General features: G+C 40.3%; 1 protein-coding gene across 1 annotated transcript in view; it reads right to left on the bottom strand.

Annotated features, from left to right (window-relative positions):
* Positions 1–22,233, bottom strand: part of FBXO36 (F-box protein 36) — a gene marked incomplete at its 5' end in the record, with an annotated part of 101,096 nt that overhangs the window by 40,781 nt on the left and 38,082 nt on the right. The window contains 1 exon segment of the mRNA XM_079710755.1: positions 1,597–1,705. Within this exon segment, the coding sequence (XP_079566881.1) occupies positions 1,597–1,705 (109 nt within the window).

Here is a 22,233-nt window from a genome sequence, read left to right on the forward strand (position 1 = left end):
GCGGGGCAACTAAGCCCACATGCTGCAACTACTGAGCCCACGCACCGCAACTAGAGAGAAGCCTGCACACTGCAGCTAAAGATGCCGTGTGCCACAACTAAGACCCAACGCAGCCAAAAGTAAATAAATAAATATTTTTAAAAAACAAACAAAAAATAAATAAATAAAATAAAATGAAATTAAAATAAGATTTTTTTTTTTTCTATTCTCAATGCTTAGGCCTGGCAATGTCAGTAGTTAGCTGTGGGACCTGGGAAAGTCACATCCATTCTGAATCTCATTCGAGAAAAAGGAATAATACTATTTATTACACAAGAATATTATAATAACAAAATGAGAACATGTATATGAAAGTGCTTGATATTAATATTAATAACATTGTTAATTACTCCTAGTAAAATAAGGATCTCTAAAGTGCCTTCTAGCTTTAAAAGCTTATTATTGAGGAATAATTATTGAAGAGTTTAAAGAGAGTCCTTTCAGAGACACATACTGAAATAGTTTAGGATGAAGTGATGCAACAACTGAGATTCAGTTCAAAATAATCCAGTGAGAACAGCAGGTTTGTATACATTTTTGGCCACATTTTGAGTATTATTGAACTGGGTTATGGGTACATGGGAGTTTTTTTAAAAAACATCCTGTCTACACTTTATGTTTGAAATTTTCACATTGAGAAAGAAAAAAACAAAGGGGAAATTGAAGGGCAATTTCTATTATTAAGTCCAAATGCTACTTGATTAAGACTGCTTCTCATGCAAACCTTGATATTAAAAGAAATGGTAGAGATTTTAAATGAATGCCAAAATGCATAAGAATTCAAGCAATTGATAATTTGAATATTTTTAAATTAATTAATTAATTTATTTGTCTGCATTGGGTCTTCGTTGCTACGTGCCCGGGCTTTCCCTAGTTGCGGCGAGTGGGGACTACTCTTCGTTGTGGTGTGCATGCTTCTCCCTGCAGTGGCTTCTCTTGTTGCGGAGCACGGGCTTCAGTAGTTGTGGCATGCCGGCTCAGTAGTTGTGGCTCGTGGGCTCTAGAACACAGGCTCAGTAGTTGTGGTGCACGGGCTTAGTTGCTCCACGGCATGTGGGATCTTCCCAGACCAGAGCTCAAACCCATGTCCCAGGCTTTGGCAGGCAGATTCTTAACCACTGCGCCACCAGGGAAGTCTCATAATTTGATTATGTTTTTGAATAATTTTTTTTCAACATCTTTATTGGAGTGTAATTGCTTTACAGCCATCATTGAATAATCTTTTAACTTATTTTTAATTAAAGGAAACCCATTTTAATTAAATATTAGGTTAAAAATTTATATTTACTACATGATTTAAGATTATTAATGAAATCTACACATTAACCTGGAAACTTAAATGCTTAAAGATTTTTTCTCAAAAGAAATTTCAGGATATGTTAACGATTTTCTGCCTTTTAAGATCCCAATGTTCTATCATATCTGTTATATCCAACTAAGTACATAATTACATATCATTTCAAATGATGAGATACTGGATACTTCACTGACAAAATCTGTCACTGACTAAAGAGAACTTAAGAGCAGCAAGTATACATAATATGTTCCCTTCCTTACCCTGAAGATGTGAATTCTCTAGGAAGTCTTCATGAGTTTCTTTGGTTTCTCCAGGTTTTGTTGATCTATACTCACTCCTCAGAGAGATCTTCCACCATCTAAAGATTACCTGTAATTGAACAGATAGAAAGTGAAATGAACTAAAACTGATTTCAATACCAACAGCTGCGTTTAGGTCTGGGGTTTTAAAAAAAAAATCACCATCAAGGAAGGCACATAAGGCTGTGTGTCCAACAGCAGGTATAACTTCACAAACTGGCATCACATCAAATTAGAAGTGAGGTCTGTGCATCAGTGAACATTTTCCTTAGAAATTAGGGGCACAAAACCAAAGTGCTGGAAGGAATCTTAAAAATCTATCAAGTCAATTGGTGTTAAATCACCCAGAGCCAAATGGCTAGCTGTTCCTGAGAATAGAGATTCTTTACCTTTGGGAGCCATTTCCAAAGTAATTACTTAGCTCTCCTCCTCCCTTCCCTGTCTACAGAGCAGACACGAGGAGTGGATACTTTTCTCGTGGAGAGAGACAGGTACTTGGATAGAGCCAGGAAAAGCACCATCATGCCTTGATTGATGCATCAGAGTGTCATTACCCAGGACACTTCTTGGTAATGGATCTGCTGCTAGTGCATTTGACTTTTATGAGCATTTTGGTTTATCAGAAGCAAACCTCATTTCCATGGTTATGGACTGCACTTAGTTTCTGTGTTGATTTCATAGCAGTGTCAACCAAACTCTTCCTGCAGTAGGGCTCCCAGGGAAAAGATGGGTAAGGAGGCAGACAGTGCTGAGAAACTGGTTGGCTTCCTAGTTCTGGTTTCTTCCCTCACTGGCATTACCATGTAAGGTTAAAATTAGTTCAGCTCTACCCAAGGCAAAATTGTTAAGTAGGTGAAACTTGCTAAGAGGGCCTCCCTTTATTTAGTCTCCTCTCCCCCATCCCCAGCCACCCAACACTCCCCGTGGTCCTCACAGGTCCTGGGTGCACCTCCTTGGGCTACTGCCTTGGGAGCCTCCTTGGGAGCAGAGGGAAAATATATACATACGTAGGTTACAAAACTCCATAATCTCAGAATATTGTGGTCGCTGATTCCTTTCAGAAAATCCCTTAGCCTGCCACTTTTGTTTTTTTCTCAGCATGAGGCTCACCAAAATCATCCTCTTTAGTATCTTTCTGCCCCATGTCCATAGAGTTAAGGGTATATCAGTCTACTAGGGCTGCCATAAAAAAAAAATCACAGACTGGGTGGTTTGAACAACAGAAATTTATTCCCTCACAGATCTGGAGGCTGCAAGTCCAAGACCAAGGTGTTGGCAAGTTTGGTGTCTCCTGAGGCCTCTCTCCCTGGCTGCAGATGCCACCTTCTCACTGTGTCCGCATGTGATCCTTCCTCTGGGTATATGCATCCCTGGTGTCTCTTCCTCTTCTTATAAGGACACTGGTCATATTGGATTAGGGCTCCACACTGATGACCTCATTTAAACTTAATTAGTTCTTGAAAGGTCCTATGTACAAATACAGTTACATTACGGGTTAGGGTTTCAACATAAGACTTTAAAGGGGGGAACACAATTCGATCTATAACCAAAGGGTATCACGTATTACAGGAGAAAGAGCATGAATTTTGGAGCAAAGACAGACTTGGCTCATCTATTTAATCTCTCTGCACTTCAATTTTCCTTTACATCTCCTTCTATTAAGTGTTATTAAAATTAACATTAAGGGCTTCCCTGGTGGTGCAATGGTTAAGAATCCACCTGCCAATGCAGGGGACACAGGTTCGAGCCCTGGTCTGGGAAGATCCCACATGCCGTGGAGCAACTAAGCCCATGAGCCACAACTACTGAGCCTGTGCTCTAGAGCCCGCGAGCCACAACTACTGAGCCTGCATGCCACAGCTACTGAAGCCCGCTCACCTAGACCCCATGCTCTGCAATAAGAGAAGCCACTGCAGTGAGAAGCCCACGCACTGCAACAAAGAGTAGCCCGTGCTCACCGCAACTAGAGAAAGCCTGCTTACAGCAACGAAGACCCAACACAGCCAAAAATTAATTAATTAATTAACATTAAATATTTTAAATAATATTCCCTTGCTATTGGATGAAGATGCCAGGTCATCTGAATCTAATGCTACATTCTTTATACACATAATCTAGAACTTTTAGAACTAGTTGGGAAGTCAGAAATAATTTAGTCCATTTCCTGTGACTCATGTGAGGAAAATATTTCAAACAGGTTAAGTCAGAAGTGATAGGTGTCCCTCCCTACAACCACACTACCAGATGTTATGTTACAATTAAATTCTGACATAAGAAAGACACCACAGGAGTCCAAAACATGTTTCTGGAAGCTCAGTGGGGTGCCCCCTCCCATCCACTCTGGCACCCTACAGGAACCTTCTCAGGAGAGTTTCTCTCTGGGACAAGAGCACCTAAATTATAATGACCTAATCAGCTACCCCTCTAGCTAGATCAAGCAACTAAATCGTGGGTTAAGTGGAAGATTTTGGAATGCATGGAGTTCTAGACAGGGCGTAACCCAGAAACATTTGGTTACAGAGCTTACTTCTTACATTGTTCAAAAAAAATGCAGACAGACACTTGTACAGTCTTACTTGTCAGCTTCATATCTTGCACATCATCCATTTCACCAATTAAAAATTATTTCTGACATTTCTTCTGCTAATTAATTAGCCCTCTCGTACTGATTGAGATATTCAAAGTGCTTGCTGTCATGGCCTCTAGAGGGAGACTCCTCAGGACACAGACTCAAGTTACCTTGCACACACAGACAAGCATACTACTGGCTCCTCTGAGGTATTTAAGGTAAATGCCTAAGGATAGAACACTTGCCTAAGGAAACGCGGCTGGCTAAAACCAGAACCCAAGCCTCCTTGCTGCTAACTCTTCAACACAGGGTTTGTTCTGAGTCACGAAGCTGTCTTTACGTATAACCTGCGTACTATAACTCATCAGACCACCTCTACAGAGCAGTACACAGAAATCTGCGCCTCAGAACCACAACTGAGCCTAGTCAAGACTCTATTATGTTCTACATATTGTACTTATTAAAACAGAAAAAGATATGAGACAGATATTTTCTAACACTTATTGTCTCTCAAATTTTAAAGATTTTTAAGTGACAAAACCCAATATTGGTGAGGACAAAAAAAAAAAAAAAAAAAGGGAGCCCCTTAATACTCATTGAGAAGAGTGTAAATTGGCTTGGCAATATCTACCAAAAACCTTAAAGTCATCCATGCCCTTTGACCCAGACATTCTACTCCTAAGGAATTTATCAGAGACATGTACAACATTTTTTTATATAAGAATGTTTGTCATAGGTTAATTATAATCATGAAAAATCAGTGCTGACCTAAGGGTCCAATAGTTGGGACTAGTTAAATAATCATGGCCCATTTACATGATGGAATACTCTGTGGCCAATAAAACAATTTGTGAAGAAATGATTAATAACATAGATCAATGTTAATGATCATTTGTTAAAAGGCTCAGAAGTGTATACACCCCTGCTCCAAATATTTAAAGGAAAATATTTCTATGTGCAGGGGGAAGGAGCATATTAGCTTGGCAATAAATAAATGCAATTATTTCACATCATAGATACAGCTTGAAGGAAGCAAAAGTGTAGCCCCCAAATATTTGTGAGTTGGGTACTAACTCTCATGGTATTAGCTTATTTTAAGTCATAGTGCATAGAAATTTATTGTTATATATTTATCTCTATTTTGAAAACCTTAAAATCTGTAAATACTGTTTTGAACATCTTATCAGCTGCGAATGTTTTGTTAATGAACAATCCTGCCTGCCACAGAGGAGCTTCCCAGGGGTTTTGCGACTGTTTAGATCTGGCTAGAACATGGGTTTCATCAGGCTCCCAATCACCTGTGAGCAGTGCGTGACTGACTGTCTTTTCATGGATGAAGAAGTCGACGGCAGACAGTGAAATAACTTGTCCCAGCTCCTCTCCCAGGCAGAGGCTGACCTAGAAAGAGTCTAGTTCTCTTTCATTGCCTCATACCCTCTCCAGGAAGGGCTGGTGGCCAGTCTCATTATAGGACACACACCATCATTTGGTATCTTAATAGAAATCATGTGACCCGTGAGAATTCTTTAAAATTTTAATTAAGCATATTTTCTCAGATATTTCCAGTAAATCGTTTTAATAAATTTGAAAATTGAGCTACTTTTATTTATTTTTTGACAGCTTGTTGCACCTTAACGTGTAATACTCGAGGTACAAGAAAATTGCATCTAACACTGTTATAAATTAAAGAAATCAGATCAGTCATCAAGGGCTCCAGAGTGAACAGCAGCTTCATAACCTCCATGCTTATCAACTTTGCCTTCTGGGTGTAATTTAATAAGATCAATTCGAAGAATGGTATTGCAGCTTCAGTTGCAAATTTCAAACTCTTAACTTTGTCTGTGGTTGGTTCATACACCCCTGCTTGTTTGTTGTCTCAGGGTTTACCACTGACCAAGTCAAGACCAATCCATTTTAGATTTTTGTGTTCTGAGCCTCATGAAAAGCTCTTAATTTTGCAACCCGATCTGTGGAGTCTTGGGCAGCATTAACTGCCAGAGCATTAGGAATAACAAGAAGAGATCTTGCAAACTCAGCAATAGCAAGCTGTTCCCGGGAGCCCATGCTGGTTGCATAGTTTTCAAGGTATATGGAAAGGGCTGCTCCTACAATCTGCTTCTACCTGGAACCACAGATTTTGACTCCAAAACTCTCACCACACAAAGAGCAACAGGTAAAGAGCGCTCCATCTCGCCACACATGAAATAATTTGCCCCACGTAAGATGAATGATGCAGAGGTACGAGCCTTAGTGTTTTTAATCAAGATCAGTTCATCATCACAAATTCTCTCCTGTATCAACATTGAAGCTTCAAAAGTTTCTTCACCTTCCAAGTGAAAATTGAGCTACTTTTAAAAGAGAGGTCTAAGATTCCTCATTGATCCCGACGTCTCTTCTGCACGAATTATTATGGCAAGACGATGAGGTATCTGTCATTCACCCAGTGAAGGTCCCTAAAGCTTAAGTCCTTTGCCCACCAGGAGAGGAACTCAGCAGGCATTGGGAAAAGGTGGGCCCAGTGGGCATCTCAGCATTTGAGTATATTTGGACAATATACACCCCACCCTGTTCCCCCAGGTTCGGAGATTGTGCTACTCCCATCACTACATTTGAAAAATCCTGAGGCTGGGACAAAAGCAGAGACTCTGGTGTTAGAAGGGTCTGGGTTTAAACCCTGGTCTCTGCCATTTACCTGGGGCAAATGTCTTTTTAAAAAATATTTATTTATTTATTATTTTTGGCTGCGTCAGGTCTTTGTTGAGGCATGTGGGATCTTTCGCTGCGGTACGGGCTCTTTGTTGCGGCGCACGGGCTTCTCTCTAGTTGTGGCATGAGGGTTTTTCTCTCACTAGTTGTGGTGCACGGGCTCCAGAGCACATGGGCTCTGTAGTTTGCAGCACGGGCTCTCTAGTTGTGGTGCGTGGGCTTAGTTGCCCTGCGGCATGTGGGATCTTAGCTCCCCCACCAGGGATCGAACCTACGTCCCCTGCACTGGAAGGCGGATTCCTTACCACTGGACCACCAGGAACGTCTCTTTCGGGCAAATGTCTTAATCTCTTGTGATCTCAGTTTCTTCATCTCCAAAATGGAAACAACTACGATGCCCACTTCACTGAATTTGGAGGGATGACCTGGGATAAATCCAAACTGCCCAGCACGATGCCAGGCAAATGATGCCAGCCCGTGAGCTCCGCAGAGGACGGTCCTTGCTTCTTTCCTTCCGTCTTTCCCTCTTGTTCCCTTGCTGGTCACCCCTTCATACTTAGAACACACTCAGCCCCCAAATACCTACAGATCAGAACCTTGTCTTTGTCCTCATCAACTATCTAACAATATTCAACCATACTTCATTGGGACTTCTGTGGCGGTCCAGTGGTTAAGACTCCGCGCTTCCACTGCAGGGGGCACGGATTCCATCCCTGGTCGGGGAACTAAGATGCCGCATGGTCAAAAAGAAAACAAAAACAAAGACATACTTCATCGAGTTCTGCTTTCTTAGTTGTATTTTTCAAGGATCTTTATTTCAGCTTTTCACTCTGACTTCGTATTTGACTTTTCTAATCATCAATAATCATTAAGAATTGCATATTCTTTGCAGTAAGTATTTTCTTTCTTTCTTTCTTTTTCTTTTTCTTTTTTTTTTTTTTTTTTTGCGGTACGCGGGCCTCTCACTGTTGTGGCCTCTGCCGTTGCGGAGCGCAGGCTCCGAACGCGAAGGCTCAGCGGCCATGGTTCACGGGCCCAGCCGCTCCGAGGCATGTGGGATCCTCCCGGACCGGGTCACGAATCCGTGTCCCCTGCATTGGCAGGTGGACTCTCAACCACTGCGCCCCCAGGGAAGCCCTGCACTAAGTATTTTCTCAACAGCATAATTAAATAGTCATCCATCTATCCAGTCAATACACAAAGTTGCTCATGAAGGATTAGGGTGACTTGCCAGATGCCGCATACTAAGTGGGGCATTCTGCCTCTTTCTAAGCATCTGTCCAGGAAATACGATTGTAATGTAGCACACGACTGTTTCTGCTTTCTCCTGCAGACCGCTGTTATTCTATCAGATCAAATTTCTCCCTGTTTTGGAAATCATATATAATTTGGGGATTTTACAGAGTGGGGTTGAGATTGTGTCAGAGAGAGTTTATGAAATTAGATATTTTATTTGATGAAGAAGGATTTTGTTACCTGAACGTTCTACTGAGAAATGGAGAAGCAAGAATTGCAAGGGCAAAATGCGAGTAATTTTACCTTACGATATTACTCAAAAGCTCACAAAGCACTGGCATTCCAAAACGTAGAAAGATATTGTATTTTAAATGAATTATGAAGATTATTTTCATTCACTGCCTATTTAAACTATAAACAATTATGATATGCTTTTGGTCCAAATTTACAACTTCAAATATGTGTTCCCCTATGTGTCTATGTTTGGCTCAATTGGTCTAAACGCAGCAAAACTTAGATTTTCAGCTACTGAAAATTTTCCTCTGGAACAGTAGCAATTTTTATACATTAGGGATAAAAGCATCATTATTAAATATGGGAAAGATGAGTCTGAGGCTGAAATAAAAATGGAATAAATGGAAGTTTTTAATAAGGGAAAACGGACTACACTGAAATGTTTCTTCCTTTAAGAACTCAGAAATGAAGCTGCCCTCGGAGAGTCGAATCAGTGCACCTCTAACACAGTGGGTGTGGTTAGGAATCAATGGCAGACATTGTTGGTTGCTCCCCAGCATTCATTTGCCCACCTGCTCTTCCCACATGAACCCTGATTTTTCCCATAGCCTCTCTCCTCTGCATTGCTTGTGCTCAGTGCATGGGCCTCACCTCTAGCTCCAGGGGGTGGGACACGATGGGTCTAAGCCATTCCTTGTAGGTTTGTTCCCCCTGCCAATGATTGGTATGGGCATGGGCATGTGACAAAATTTTGGCCAGTGAGACAGCAGGAGAAATCTGCAGGAGCTTCTGGGAAAGATTTTATCATTTATAAGGAGTGTTGACTGAAAAAAAATGCACAACCTAAAAGTTGAGAATTATGTTTTATTTGGCAGACTTTCTGAGGACTTCAAGCCCGGGAGGCAGCTTCTCAGACAGGATATATAGGAGTTTTGTGACAAAGAGCAGGTAGTCGGAACATCAAAAGATTACTGTTAATTAAAGAAAACCAGATATGTCAAGTTAATGAATTTAGCACTTTTCTATGTATGGGGAGATGCAAGAATCTGAGCTCATTGAAATCTTTCCTTTAGCTATCTAGGGCCAGTATCCTGTTTCTTTCCCATCCTGAGTCCCCTCAGGGTGCACCGCTGGGGGTGGCTGCAGGGGCTGAGGGCTTGGCAGTGGGCAGCCCATTGGTCTCCATCCTGAGCTTCCTCAGGGCTCACCATCCAGGATGGCTGTAGTGACTTGATGGCTGCAACATCCTTTGTTTACTGATATGGCAGGCAACATTTTTCATTCACAGGAGAAACACAGCCCCTTTTTGGGCACTGGCTGTTGTGTTTTTATGTGATCACTGGAGAAGCAGCAGCCATTTTGTGACTATGAGGGGAGCCAGCCTGGGGTGACAAGAATGTTTCCTGGAGGAGACAGAACCAATAGATTGTGGAGAGAAGGAGCCAGAGCACTGTCCCTGTATTGGGAACCTCTTTTCCTCTAAACCTGTTTTTATGTGAAATAATGCCATGTTCCATCAGATTTAATACACCATCCATTGAATGCCATAGCATTATTTATTATATAGAAAGAAATAACACTGTTAAGGAAACTGAAACACAAGGGGCTTCTATCATTTGTTTTATAGTTATTGAAAGAGCTCTTTTATTCTTCACTAGACATGTATTTTATTATGTTATTTTTAGAAATTATATTACAGTGGACCCTTGGTTAACACAGGTTTGCACTGCACAGGTCCACGTATAGGCAGGTTTTTTTTTTTTTTTTTAATGACTGTATTTGGAGGTAGAGTCTTATTTATTTTATTTATTTATTTATTTATTTTTGGCTGCGTTGGGTCTTCGTTGCTGCACCCAGGCTTTCTTCTAGTTGTGGCGAGCGGGGGCTGCTCTTTGTTGTGGTGCACGGGCTTCTCATTGCAGTGGCTTCTCTTGTTGCGGAGCACAGGCTCTAGGTGCACGCGCTTCGGTAGCTGTGGCACACGGGCTTAGTTGTTCCACGGCATGTGGGATCTTCCTGGACCAGGCCTCAAACCCATGTCCCCTGCATTGGCAGGCAGATTATTGCTTAACCACTGCACCACCAGGGAAGCCCTAGGCAGTTTTTTTTCACTAAATACATACTGCAGGACTACATGACCTGCATTTGGTTGAATCCACGATGTATTAGGGGAAACACTGACCAAAACTGCCTGCCCTGGACAGGCACAATAGTAACTACTGGCATGAGTTATCTTACAACAGAAGGTCCTGGTAAGGAACATGGAACTAACAAGCTACCACCAACTGGAAGAATTCGGGAAAGGTCAAAAGGAGAGAGGAGACGCCAGTCCATATATCCTACCAACCTCCCAGAATCCCTCTCGATGGAATACATCTTGGCTGAGCGATGCATGTGCCACCAGGAAGGACCCTGAGTCAGAATGATTGGCCAGAGACAACCCAGAAACTAACCCCATCACCATAAAACCTGAGACTGCAAGCCACATGGCAGAGCGGTTCTCCTGGGTTCCCTTGTCCTACTGCTCTTCGCCCAGGCGCCCCTTCCCAATAAAGTCTCTTGTTTTGTCAGCACGTGTGTTTCCTTGGACAATTCATTTCCGAGTATTAGACAAGAGCCCACTCTCAGCTGTTGGAAGGGGTCCCCCTTCCTGCAACAGATGCAAAACCTTCAACAGGAGGGTAGACACTGAAGTTATACAAGGATTTATAACTGCATGGAGGATCAGTGGCTGCCCCTGCCTTGTTGTTCAAGGGTCAACTGTACTTCATTAATTTTATAAATTATATTAACACAATACACGTATTACATTAATTTTAATATAATAAATTTACATTAGCCTTCTATATACCTAAAAATGGAAAATATAAGTAGAATAAATAGATGAAGGTATTCCTAAAACGTTCCCATATTCAACGTCTGAGTCTTTAATGTTTTACTCAGAATATTATCTCTGTGGCATGGAGAGCATGGTGATAACAGAAGTAAAGTGCTGGGCTCTTAAACTGGCTCTGCAGTGACTTAGAGCTAGCTTCCTTTTGATTTCCACTTTGGGAAAGCTGTAAACATCTCAGATTCACCCCTATTCCCTCCCATTTTCATCCTGGATTCAAACTGTGCTCTCCCACAACTTCTGGATTTTCTTCCAAACTACTGCTTTCATGCTTAGCTCCAGTTTCTGGTTATTATGAATAAAGGTTCTATAAACATTCGTGTACAAGTTTTTGCCCTCTTTTACCCTTTAAGTTGTTAACCATCTTCTATTAGTTAACAATCCTTAATAATAAATTGTTTCTGGTAAAATAAGTATGGTTTCTCTCTCCTCAATGGACTTTGCTTGAGATACCTGACATGGTATCTCATTTTTTCATTTATTTTGCAGGGTACTTGGTGAGAGCTTTTAATCTGGGAATACTTCATGTCTAGGACATTTTCTTGTATAATTTTTTCTGGAATTTCTTTTTTCCAGGTATTGGACATCCTGGTCTAATTCTTTTATTATGTTTTTTTCCCAACTTCCCATCATTTACTTTTGATTCTTTTTTTCTAGGAGATATTCTCAATTTTATCCTCCAACCCTTCTATGCAGTTTTTCATTTTTCCTATATATTTTTATTTTCTAAAGGCTCTTTTTAGTTTTCTGAGTGTTTCTTTTCTTTTTTTTTTTTGCGGTACGCTGGCCTCTCACTGTCGTGGCCTCTCCAGTTGCAGAGCACAGGCTCCAGACACGCAGGCTCAGCGGCCATGGCTCACGGGCCCAGCCGCTCCGCGGCATGTGGGATCTTCTCGGACCGGGGCACAAACCCACGTCCCCTGCATCGGCAGGCGGACTCTCAACCACTGCACCACCAGGGAAGCCCGGAGTGTTTCTTTTTTATTGTGTACTGTCCTTGTTTCATGGATACAATAGCTTTCTTATCCTTCTGAGGATATTACTGATGAGTATTTTGTTCTGCCTTTGTTCATTGTCTTTGTTTTTTCCAAAGTTACATTTCCTGTATGTTGTTGTTATTGTTAATTTGTTTTGGCTTTCTTCAAAAGCCTGATAACTCATCACCGTTCATGTGTATTCAGGAGTAGGGTGCTTGGAAGCTGACTGGAAGATCTGGGCATTTGAGCAGGGCTTGGCCAGAGGAGGACCTCACTGTAGGGTGATCTGCTGAAGCTCTCTGGTTGGAGGATCCTGACTATTAATATCTTGAGATCTCTTTTCAGCCTGGTGAAGAATCTTCCAGCTTTCTTCCTGGAGGGTATAAACCTGGCTGCCCACAGCTTTCTGTGAGCCACTGGGAAGTCAGAGTGAGTCTCCCAGTTCAGTATGTGGATTTTCACTTAATCCCTTGCCATATTCAGCCCTGAGTTCCTCTGTCCCCAGTGGCCTGGGGTCCTGAGTCCATTGTATCCCTAGTTTACCCCTTCAGAGACCAAACTTCCGGTCTTCTCCTGGGTGGTGAGGCAAAGCTCTTGCTGGTTGTGCAAAGGGGAGTAGGGGATGAAGATGAAGGTGGTTCTAACCACATTTTAAACAGGCTGTTGGGAATTCCCTGGTGGTCCAGTGGTTAGGACTCGGCGCTATCATTGCTGGGGCCCAGGTTCGATCCCTGGTCAGGGAAGTATGATCACACACACACACACACACACACACACACACAAACAGGATGTCAAACATCCTTCTTGTTCAAAGGTCCTTTTCTACTCTAGCATTCAAAAAGAACCTATTTCCGCCCACTCCTGAGCTGCCCTGCTCTGAGGTTCTGGGACACAAATCTGATTACTTCCCTACCACTAGCTTAGAATTCAGCTTTTTCAGGGCTGTTAAATCAGCTACCAGTAAGTCATCTGCTTTTCAGCATGCAAAATTGTTGCCTTTGTCGCCTTTCCCATTCTCTTTTGTCTTTGCGGGTTTATGCTTTAGAAAAACCCTATAATTATTGTTTTAGTGGCACAGCCAGAGGCAGGCAAGATATACAATAGTACTATAACTAGAAGCTGCACTTTGGGTATCCTTAAGATGTTTAAAATGCTGTCAAGAATCTGACATACTATATTTGTCATTTTAATTTAAATACATAGGCTAATGCAAATGATTAAGTTGGTAGTTAACGTTTAAACTTAGGAATATCTATTAAATTTATAATGATTTTAAGATGTTTAAACGTTTAAAAGAGTTTGATCATCTACATTTTTAAGTTTGTTTCTCTACAGTTTTATAAACATGTGGTTTGATTTTGTTAGATTTGTAATTATGTCTCTTTAGATTTCAGAAGTACTTGAGAAAACCAAATATATTAAATTCATGAGATAGATTGAAATGCTTAAGAGGATTTAATCATGTTTGTCAGTGTTATTTAAATTTAAGAGAATTTAATTTATTAGATTTACAAGTTTTGTGGCTTTAGTTTATAATTTTTAAGGTAATTTGATTAAGTTTGTAAACTGTGCTTAAATGTTTAAGGGATTACAATTTGTTAAATGTATAAGCTAATTAAACATTAATCAAAGAACAATGAAAATGAGTGTTTTAATTTTAATACAAAATTACTTGATTTACAATTGAATTTCCTAGATTTGTAAGTTGTATTTGAGGGTTTAAGAAAAATAGGTTTTTAACTTCTAACTTTAATCGAATATTTGTGATAAACACAAATAATTGTAATAAACTTAAAATGTTTCTAATAAACTATAAGTAATTACAAATAATTGTAAAATAGATTTTCTTAAATCAGATTTAAAAGATTTATATAGGAATTTGGGGACTATTGGGTGGCCAGTTGGAAAAAGAAAATTGATTTATGCCTCACATCAGGATAAATTACAAATAGATCAAAGATCTGCATGTAAAAAAAATGAGACCACACAAGTACTAGAAGGAAAAAAAAATAGTGAATCCTCTTATTATCTTTCTAACTATGTCTCAAAATCCAAAAGCCAGAAAAGAGAAGACTTATACATTTGATTATATAAATATAAAAAACTTCTGTATGGCAAAGTCTCCAAAGACCTGTATGGAAATGTTTAAAGCAGCTTTGTTCATAATACACTGTACCTCCAAATTGGAAACAACCAAAATATCCATCAACTGGTAAATAGATAAATACATCCAAATGAAAAAAAATATTACTCAGCAATAAACAGAACTGCTCATACATGCAAAAACATGGTTGAATCTCAAAAGCATTATGCTAAGTGAAAGAAGACAGATATCAAAAAGAACCAGATATACTGTATGATTCCATTTAGGGCATGTTGAAAAAGGCAAAACAGAAATCAGGTCAGTGGTACCAGGGGATGGAGGTGGGAAAGGGGACACACTGCAAACGGACATGAGAAAACGTCTGGGGTTGGTGAAAATATTTTATATCTTTATTAGAGGGTGGTGGTTATACATTTATCAAATTTATGGAACCTAAAAAGGGTAATTTTCACTGTACTAAAAGCATAGCAAGAAGGCTGATTTTAAAAAAATACAGCAAACAAAGACAAAAGAAAAATGATAAACTGGGAAAAACATTCACAGTTAATATCACAACAAAGGGTTAATCTCCCTAAAGAGTTTGTAGAAATAGAGAAACGACCAACAAATTAATTTTAAAAGTGAGCAAAAGACAGGAAAACCAAGTTCACAGGAAAAAAATTCACATGGCCCATAAACATGAAAAGATGCTCAATCTCACTCAGAATAATAGAAAACATATTAAAATCACACAGATGTATGTGTTTCTGTTTCTCATCTACCCAGACTGACAAAATCGTAAAGACTGAAAACACTCTGTTAGCAAGGCTGTGGAGAAACAGGAAATCTCATGATTATGGTACAACAGCTAGGGAGGGAAATTTAGCATGATCTAATAATAAACGAGGTTCTCCATTGAGGTATTATTTGCAAAAGCTAAAAAGATTAGAAGCAACCTGCGTGTGGCAGCAGGAGACTGGCTGAATAAACTTTTCACACAACCATACAAAGGAGTATGTACTTGTCATTCTCTGTCCTAAAAAAGAATGAGGAAGATCTCCATGTGCTGCCGGGGAGGGACCTCCAGAACATATTGTGAGGTGAATCCCCCAGCTAGAACATTAGGTCCAGGAGGCTGGGAGTCTTTGATCATTTTGCTCATTGCTATTATCTCAGGATCTAGAAGAGTGTCAGTAATATAGTAGGAACTTAAAAAAAAAAATTGTTGAATTAATGAATTGCCTGGTCTTATGGTGGTGTTTTTATTTTCCCTTATGGCTTATCTTTTTCTTATCAATTCATAAAAGGTCTTTTTATCCTAAGTAGTGGTTATAATTCTTTGTTTGATAAGGGTGTCAACTGACATTGTTTATGCTGTATGCACCATTTCAGAAATGTAACGTTTTTTTCTTTTTCTTTTTTGGCTGCACCGTGAGGCAAGCGGGATCTTAGTTCCCCAACCAGGGACTGAATCCGTGCCCCCTGCAATGGAAGCACGGAGTCTTAACCACTGGACCACCAGGGAAGTTCCCAACATTTTTTTCTAAACTTAAATCTTGAAATCTTTTCCCTTATGACTTTTGTGTTTCCTATATTAAGAAGGCCTCCCACACTTGAAGGTTACTCATATATTTTCCTAAACTACATTCCTAATATTTAATATCAATATAATTCACTGCATCAATAAATCAAAGAGAAAATATCCTAGGATTAGTTTAATCAATGTCCCAAAATGCTGTCAAAATTCAGTAGCCATTCCTAATATAAATCCTAAGTAAAAAAAAAAAAAAATCCTAAGTAAAATAGTGATAGGACGAAACTACTTAAATATAAAATATATTTACACATACACACACTCACATATATACAAACCCATACACCTGGTAAACACCATATTGAATGGTAAAATACTGAAGCCTTGACATATAAATCAGGAACAAGGCCACTTATTCAACAGCACTTTTGATTTTCTAGCTGATACAATAAAATAAGAAAATAACTGGAAGAAAGAGGAGGTGTTTTAATAGACAGGATAGCTAAAAATCTACTATTGAATAGAATTCATGAAAATTTAATAGGGAGATTGGATATACGAAATTATACATAAAATAGCTTTATTTAAAATAAATAATTTATATATAATATTTATAATATAAGCAGTTAGAAATGGATATGGGAAAAAATGTACCCCACACACAATAATTTAAAACACTAAAATACCTAAAAATAACGAACATAAAGGTTACAGAACCTAATAAAAAAATGCTATTCAATTTTACTGATGGTCCTAATGCCAATACCTGAACAAACTGAGTGACATTTCATATTCTAAGATCGGAAATTTCAATTTCTAAAAAAAGAAACTCACCGTTTCCCAAATTAATATATAAACCTAACGCAACAACAATCAGAATTCAGTTTCCTATTTTGGTAAGAGGACAAAATTTTGTAAAATTCATATTATAAAATAAATATGTGAAAACTGCCAAGAAAATCTTGGGAAGAAAGAATAATATCTTGCAATACATTAGAATGTAATATAGGGTGATTATAAATCAATAGTATGGTATTTGTATATAATAAACAAATATACTGGTAGACTGGAATAAAAGTTCAGAAGTAGCGTCAGAGGTAAATGGGAAACTAATGTATGGTAAAGGTATTATTTCAACTTGAGAAGAAAAGGATGAATTATTAATAAATAGTGTTGATATGATAAGGCATCTACTTAAAAGAAATAAATTTAAACTTCTACCTCCAACTACATTCAAAAATAAAATCTAGATGGACTATTATGATAAATGCAAAAAGTAATACTACAAGATTTTATGGGGAAAGTATTACTTTAAAAACAATAAATAATACTAATGCCATTTTTATTTTATAAAGTGGCACAGGAACGAGGGATAGCACCACATTAAGACTTATTATGCATGCTTTAGTACCATCCTTATTCTCTGGCTGAAATCTTGGAATCAAAATTCTAGAGGTGACTGATCAGAAGCTATTATTTTGACTTGAAAATTCACTACAGAGGTGGTAGCTATTAGATTTGCTTCCTCTCCTAGGTTATGAGATCCAGAAATGTAACCTTAAGCAATATTCTTTATTTAAAAACATTCTATTACAATAAATCATATTGGGGGTCCTACAGAATTCACGATTACTCTCATTTTCTCCTTACCATGCATCATGACTTGGCTGTTTACACCTCAGACACAATCTCTTACGAGGCAGATTTTCTGAAAGCAAAACTTGTACAATATTTTGCATAAAGGAAAGAGAATAAATAAGAAAACTATTTATACTGATGATAAATATTTTTTCCAATACATATCCAACATGAGTACTTTTGATTCAGGGGGGAAAAGAGTCATGTAAGTAATGAGAGCATAAAACACAGACATCATGCCAAAGTGGATGGATGTCACTGAGTTCCTACAGATGAAGGCACAAATGGAGCTTCAAGCACATCAGAGCAGGTGCTTTGGACCCAGAGGAACATTCCAGGTGAGGACTTACTAGCAGGTAGCCTTGGTGGGGCTCATAATCTCTGTTTGCCTGCTCTTGTTCATATCTTCTGGGAGGATTAACATGAACTGATATGTGTACATGTGCTTAGCAGAGTACCAGATACATTTTAATTTTTCTTTCCTATCGAATTATTACTGGAATTTGTTAACATGACAGGCCAAGAATACAGACGTAGTTCCCTAGGTTTAGAAGATGCACAGATCCACTCTTGCAGCTCCAGTTAAAAAACTTGATGAAACCCACAATTTTCTAAGTCTGGAGATGATGGGACCATTCCCAAGTGCAGGAAGGCAGTGTGAGTCAAGGCCACGCCAGTCACTTCTAACACACACTTTGCAGAGGCCTGACCCCAAAATACTAAGTGTGTCTGCCAGATGGGTGTGCTAGAAATCTCAAAGAAATTGAGTACTCTACAAACAATAAGATCAAACCAAGAAAAAAAAAGCTCTGAACACAGATGCAAGTGGAGCCTTTTCTTTTTCTTTCTTTCTTCTTTTTTTTTTTTTTTTTTTGCATTAGTACAATATTATTTTTTCCAGGCATTCTGGAACAATGCCTGGAAAAAGTAATACAATCTGGAACCCTCTTGCCAAAACGTTCCTGGATATGGGCAGGAAAAGTGACTAAGCAGGTAGGAAGGCCCCGGTGTCTATGGCTCCACTTCGAAGGGTGAATTTAGAGATGTACCTGCCCCTAAGCCTGTAAGCTGCTTCTTTATAAAATTACTATTTACAATTGGAAGGTGTCTATGGTTTCGCTTTTGGTACAAAATAGTAATCTACTGGTAAAAAACTTATTTTAAAAATCTCCCCCAAGGGGCTTCCCTGGTGGCGCAGTGGTTGAGAGTCCGCCTGCCGATGCAGGGGACACGGGTTCATGCCCCGGTCTGGGAAGATCCCACATGCCGTGGAGCGGCTGGGCCTGTGAGCCATGGCTGCTGAGCCTGCATGTCCAGAGCCTGTGCTCCGCAACGGGAGAGGCCGCAGCAGTGAGAGGCCCGCGTACCACACACACACACAAAATCTCCCCCAGGAACTTTCCTGGTGGCGTAGGGTTTAAGACTCCGCATTCCCAATTCAAGGGGCCTGGGTTCCATCCCTGGTCAGGGAACTAGATCCCACATGCATGCCGCAACTAAGGAGCTGTTAAGACACAACTAAGGAGGCTGCTTGCTGCAACTAAGACCCAGCACAACCAAGTAAATAAATAAATAAAATATTTAAAAAAAAAATCACCCCCAAGTTTCTCAGTGTTTAGTTAGAAGTAGCTCTGTTCTACACGTGCCGAATTCCCTGGCAGGGAAGGAGGGGACATCAGACTCAACTGACCAAGAAGCTGACAGTTTCTCTCTTGATTAGATAAACATTTGCCATCAGAAAGACTCCGCACTTCCACTGCAGGGGCACGGGTTCAATCCCTGGTCGGGGAGCTAATGTCCTGCATGCCATGCAGCCAAAAAAAAAAAAAAAAAAAAAAAGAAAAGAAAAGAAAGAAATACAGTTTCTCTCTCTCTCTCTCTCTCTCTCCTTTCTCTCCAGTGGGAGCTAGTTATATTTCCTCTTGTTCCCTGGTACTGTTCTCTTCAAATGCATCCTCAGGTACAGCCCTACCATTTGGTAAGGGGTCATTTCATAGTTTTATTTCTGTGTCTTCTTTCTGTTTCTCTCCACGTTTCCCTCTTCCCTTGGTTTTCTTCTTCTTGTTTGTAAAATGAACACCAGCTACCAAATACTTGCATCTATGCCCTTTTCAGTGCCTATCTGCTAGTCAAAAAACAAACAAACAAACAAAACCCAATAAGACATTTTTATTTCTGGGACTAAAACATTTCCTAACTATCAAATATATCAAAATTGGATATACTTTGTTGAAAACTCCTCAGCATCTGTTACGGATTGAACTGTGTTCTGCCCCAAATTCCTATGTTGAACTCCTAACCCCCACTGTGACTATATTTGGGGATAGGGCCTTTCAACAGGTAATTAGGGTTAAATGAAGTCATAAGGGTGGGGCCCTAATCCATCAGGACTGATGTCCTCCTAAGAAGAGGAAGAAACACCAGGATGCACATGCACACAGGAAGGGCCATGTGAGGACACAGTGGAGGGTGGCCATCTGCAAGCCAAAGACAGAGGCCTCAGGAGAAACCAAACTTGCGACTTCCCAGTTTCCAAAACTACGTGAAAATAAATTTCTGTTGCTAAAGCCACATAATTTGTGGTATTTTATTATGACAGCCCCAGAAGACTAATACAGCTCCCAAAATGATAATGAGAAAATAACAACAGATCTCATCGAGTACATACCCTACACCACATGTAGGGTGCTTTATGCTTTATCCCATCCAGTCTTTACAGCAACCCTAGGAGGTTAGTATCACTGTACATTTTATAGATGAATAAACTAAGACTCAAGGAAGTTTAGAAAAGCTTGCCCTAACTTATTCACTGCTTAGAAGAATCTGAATCCAGGTTTATCTGACCCCAAAGCCTCTAAATCTGTTCAAGCTGTTGCCTTATTGGAATGACCAAAAGCCTCAGCTCTTCAATGTCCATAAATCCTGGAGGGAAGCAGTGATATTTATAACCCTAATGGTGCTGATCCATGAATTCATATTTGGCATTGGATGGGTTTTTAACTTACATTTGATGGGGGTGTGACTGATGTGCTGAGAAGTCATGGCATTTCATTCATTCCACATTTCACAAGGACTAGGGGCATTGCACTGTTCTAGGCAAAACAGGCAAACCCCTGCCCCCATGGAGATTACTTTCTACTGGGGGGGGAAGGGAGATGCCGATAAACAAAACAAGGAAATATATTTCATAGTGTATTAGAACGTGATAAATGCTGTGAAGAAAAGTAAACAAGGAAAAGAAAATAGGGAGTGTTGGGTGGCAGATGGGGGTTCCATTTTCAATAGGGTGGTCAGGGCAGGTGTTATTTGAGGCCTGGAGAAGCCAGATGGTGAGACAGAGGAGCCGGTAGACTGCTTTGCTGCTCACCCAGCGTGCTCCATGAAGCCCTCCCAAGCACGCAGGCAGTAAGCAAAGTTCCCTCAGCATCCTATGCTAAAGCTGAGGTGCTCACTGGAGACAAATGGTGCATGTATTTTATATTATAACCACGGGATTACATCTAATAGCCTTTCCTGCTAAACTGCAGATTATAAGGGAGAATAAGAGCAAAACAGCAATCATGAGCACTTTATTCAAATGCTTTGATATTCACTCATGCATTTGTTTTCATGTCTGTATGCTTTCTATAGCCAGCTCCTTGAAAGCTCTTGTCTGGAGCATCCTGGTTGCGCAGCATGTGGTGCTCCAAGGACAGTGGTGCTTCAAGGACAAAGGACGGCCCTGCCTGAAAAAGTGTCAGCGTTACACCCCCCACCGGACTCTTAATCGCCCTCCCCACCATGCTGTGACAGATACGAAATTCCTGAGCCCACCTGGGCGACGCCCACGTGGGCAACGGGACCTGTCCCACTCCCACCCTATAGAAGGAAGCTATATGTGCCTCGACCAATCAGTAAATGAAATTTTCACCTCGGACCATTCCATTGTTTTCTAGCCATAAAAACTGAGCAATAGCACACGTTCGGGCTCGACTCTCCCAGACTAGTAGGAAGTCGGCCCGCTGTTCCGGCAGCGACCCTTCCCTCTAATAAATTCTATCTTCTTTACATTCTGCCTTGTGTCTGGGAATTCTTTTCCAACCTGTGTTCGGACCACGATACAGCCTGGTGCATCTTCCATGTAGAAGATGCTTTGCAGACACAATGAGGAATTGGCCTCTCGCTCAGTGATCAGTATCTTGCTCCCTGACCAGTATCATTTCTTATCATCACTCCAGCAAGTTGTCTGGAAGTACCATGTTTTGATTATACTGCCATGCCTTTGCACAGGCATGTCCAATGCCTAGAGCATCCCCTGCTGCCTTGTCCTCTAGAAAAACTCATTCTTCAAGATGTAGTGTGAGTCATGTTATGGTGTCATAACAGTCAGTAAAAGATCTTATTTGTCCGCCACTCACATGACTTGCTAGATTAACTTTGGCACCTTCCTCTTCCCTGTTGGAGGCTGAGTTCAAGTTTCAGAGGAGAGGTGAGTCCTCCATGCCATTATTTACAAGCCAGCGAGAGGTGAGATACCCTCCATCCCATCTGTTCTTGGGTTATCATGGTAACTGGTAAGGGCAGCATCAGTCTCCTCCCAGTGCCCTCGTGGCAACACGTCCCCCCGCCCCCTACCGCTGGTGGATGCAGAAGGAGGCATCTTCTGACTGCCTGAGCCCTGCCGGAGTCCCAGGCCACACGGCTGGGGACACAGTGAGGTCTGTCCGGTCATTGCCTTCTTTTGCAACA

This window comes from Hyperoodon ampullatus (assembly GCF_949752795.1).
Source record: "Hyperoodon ampullatus genome assembly, chromosome: 8".
NCBI classification, from domain to species: Eukaryota; Metazoa; Chordata; class Mammalia; order Artiodactyla; family Ziphiidae; genus Hyperoodon; species Hyperoodon ampullatus.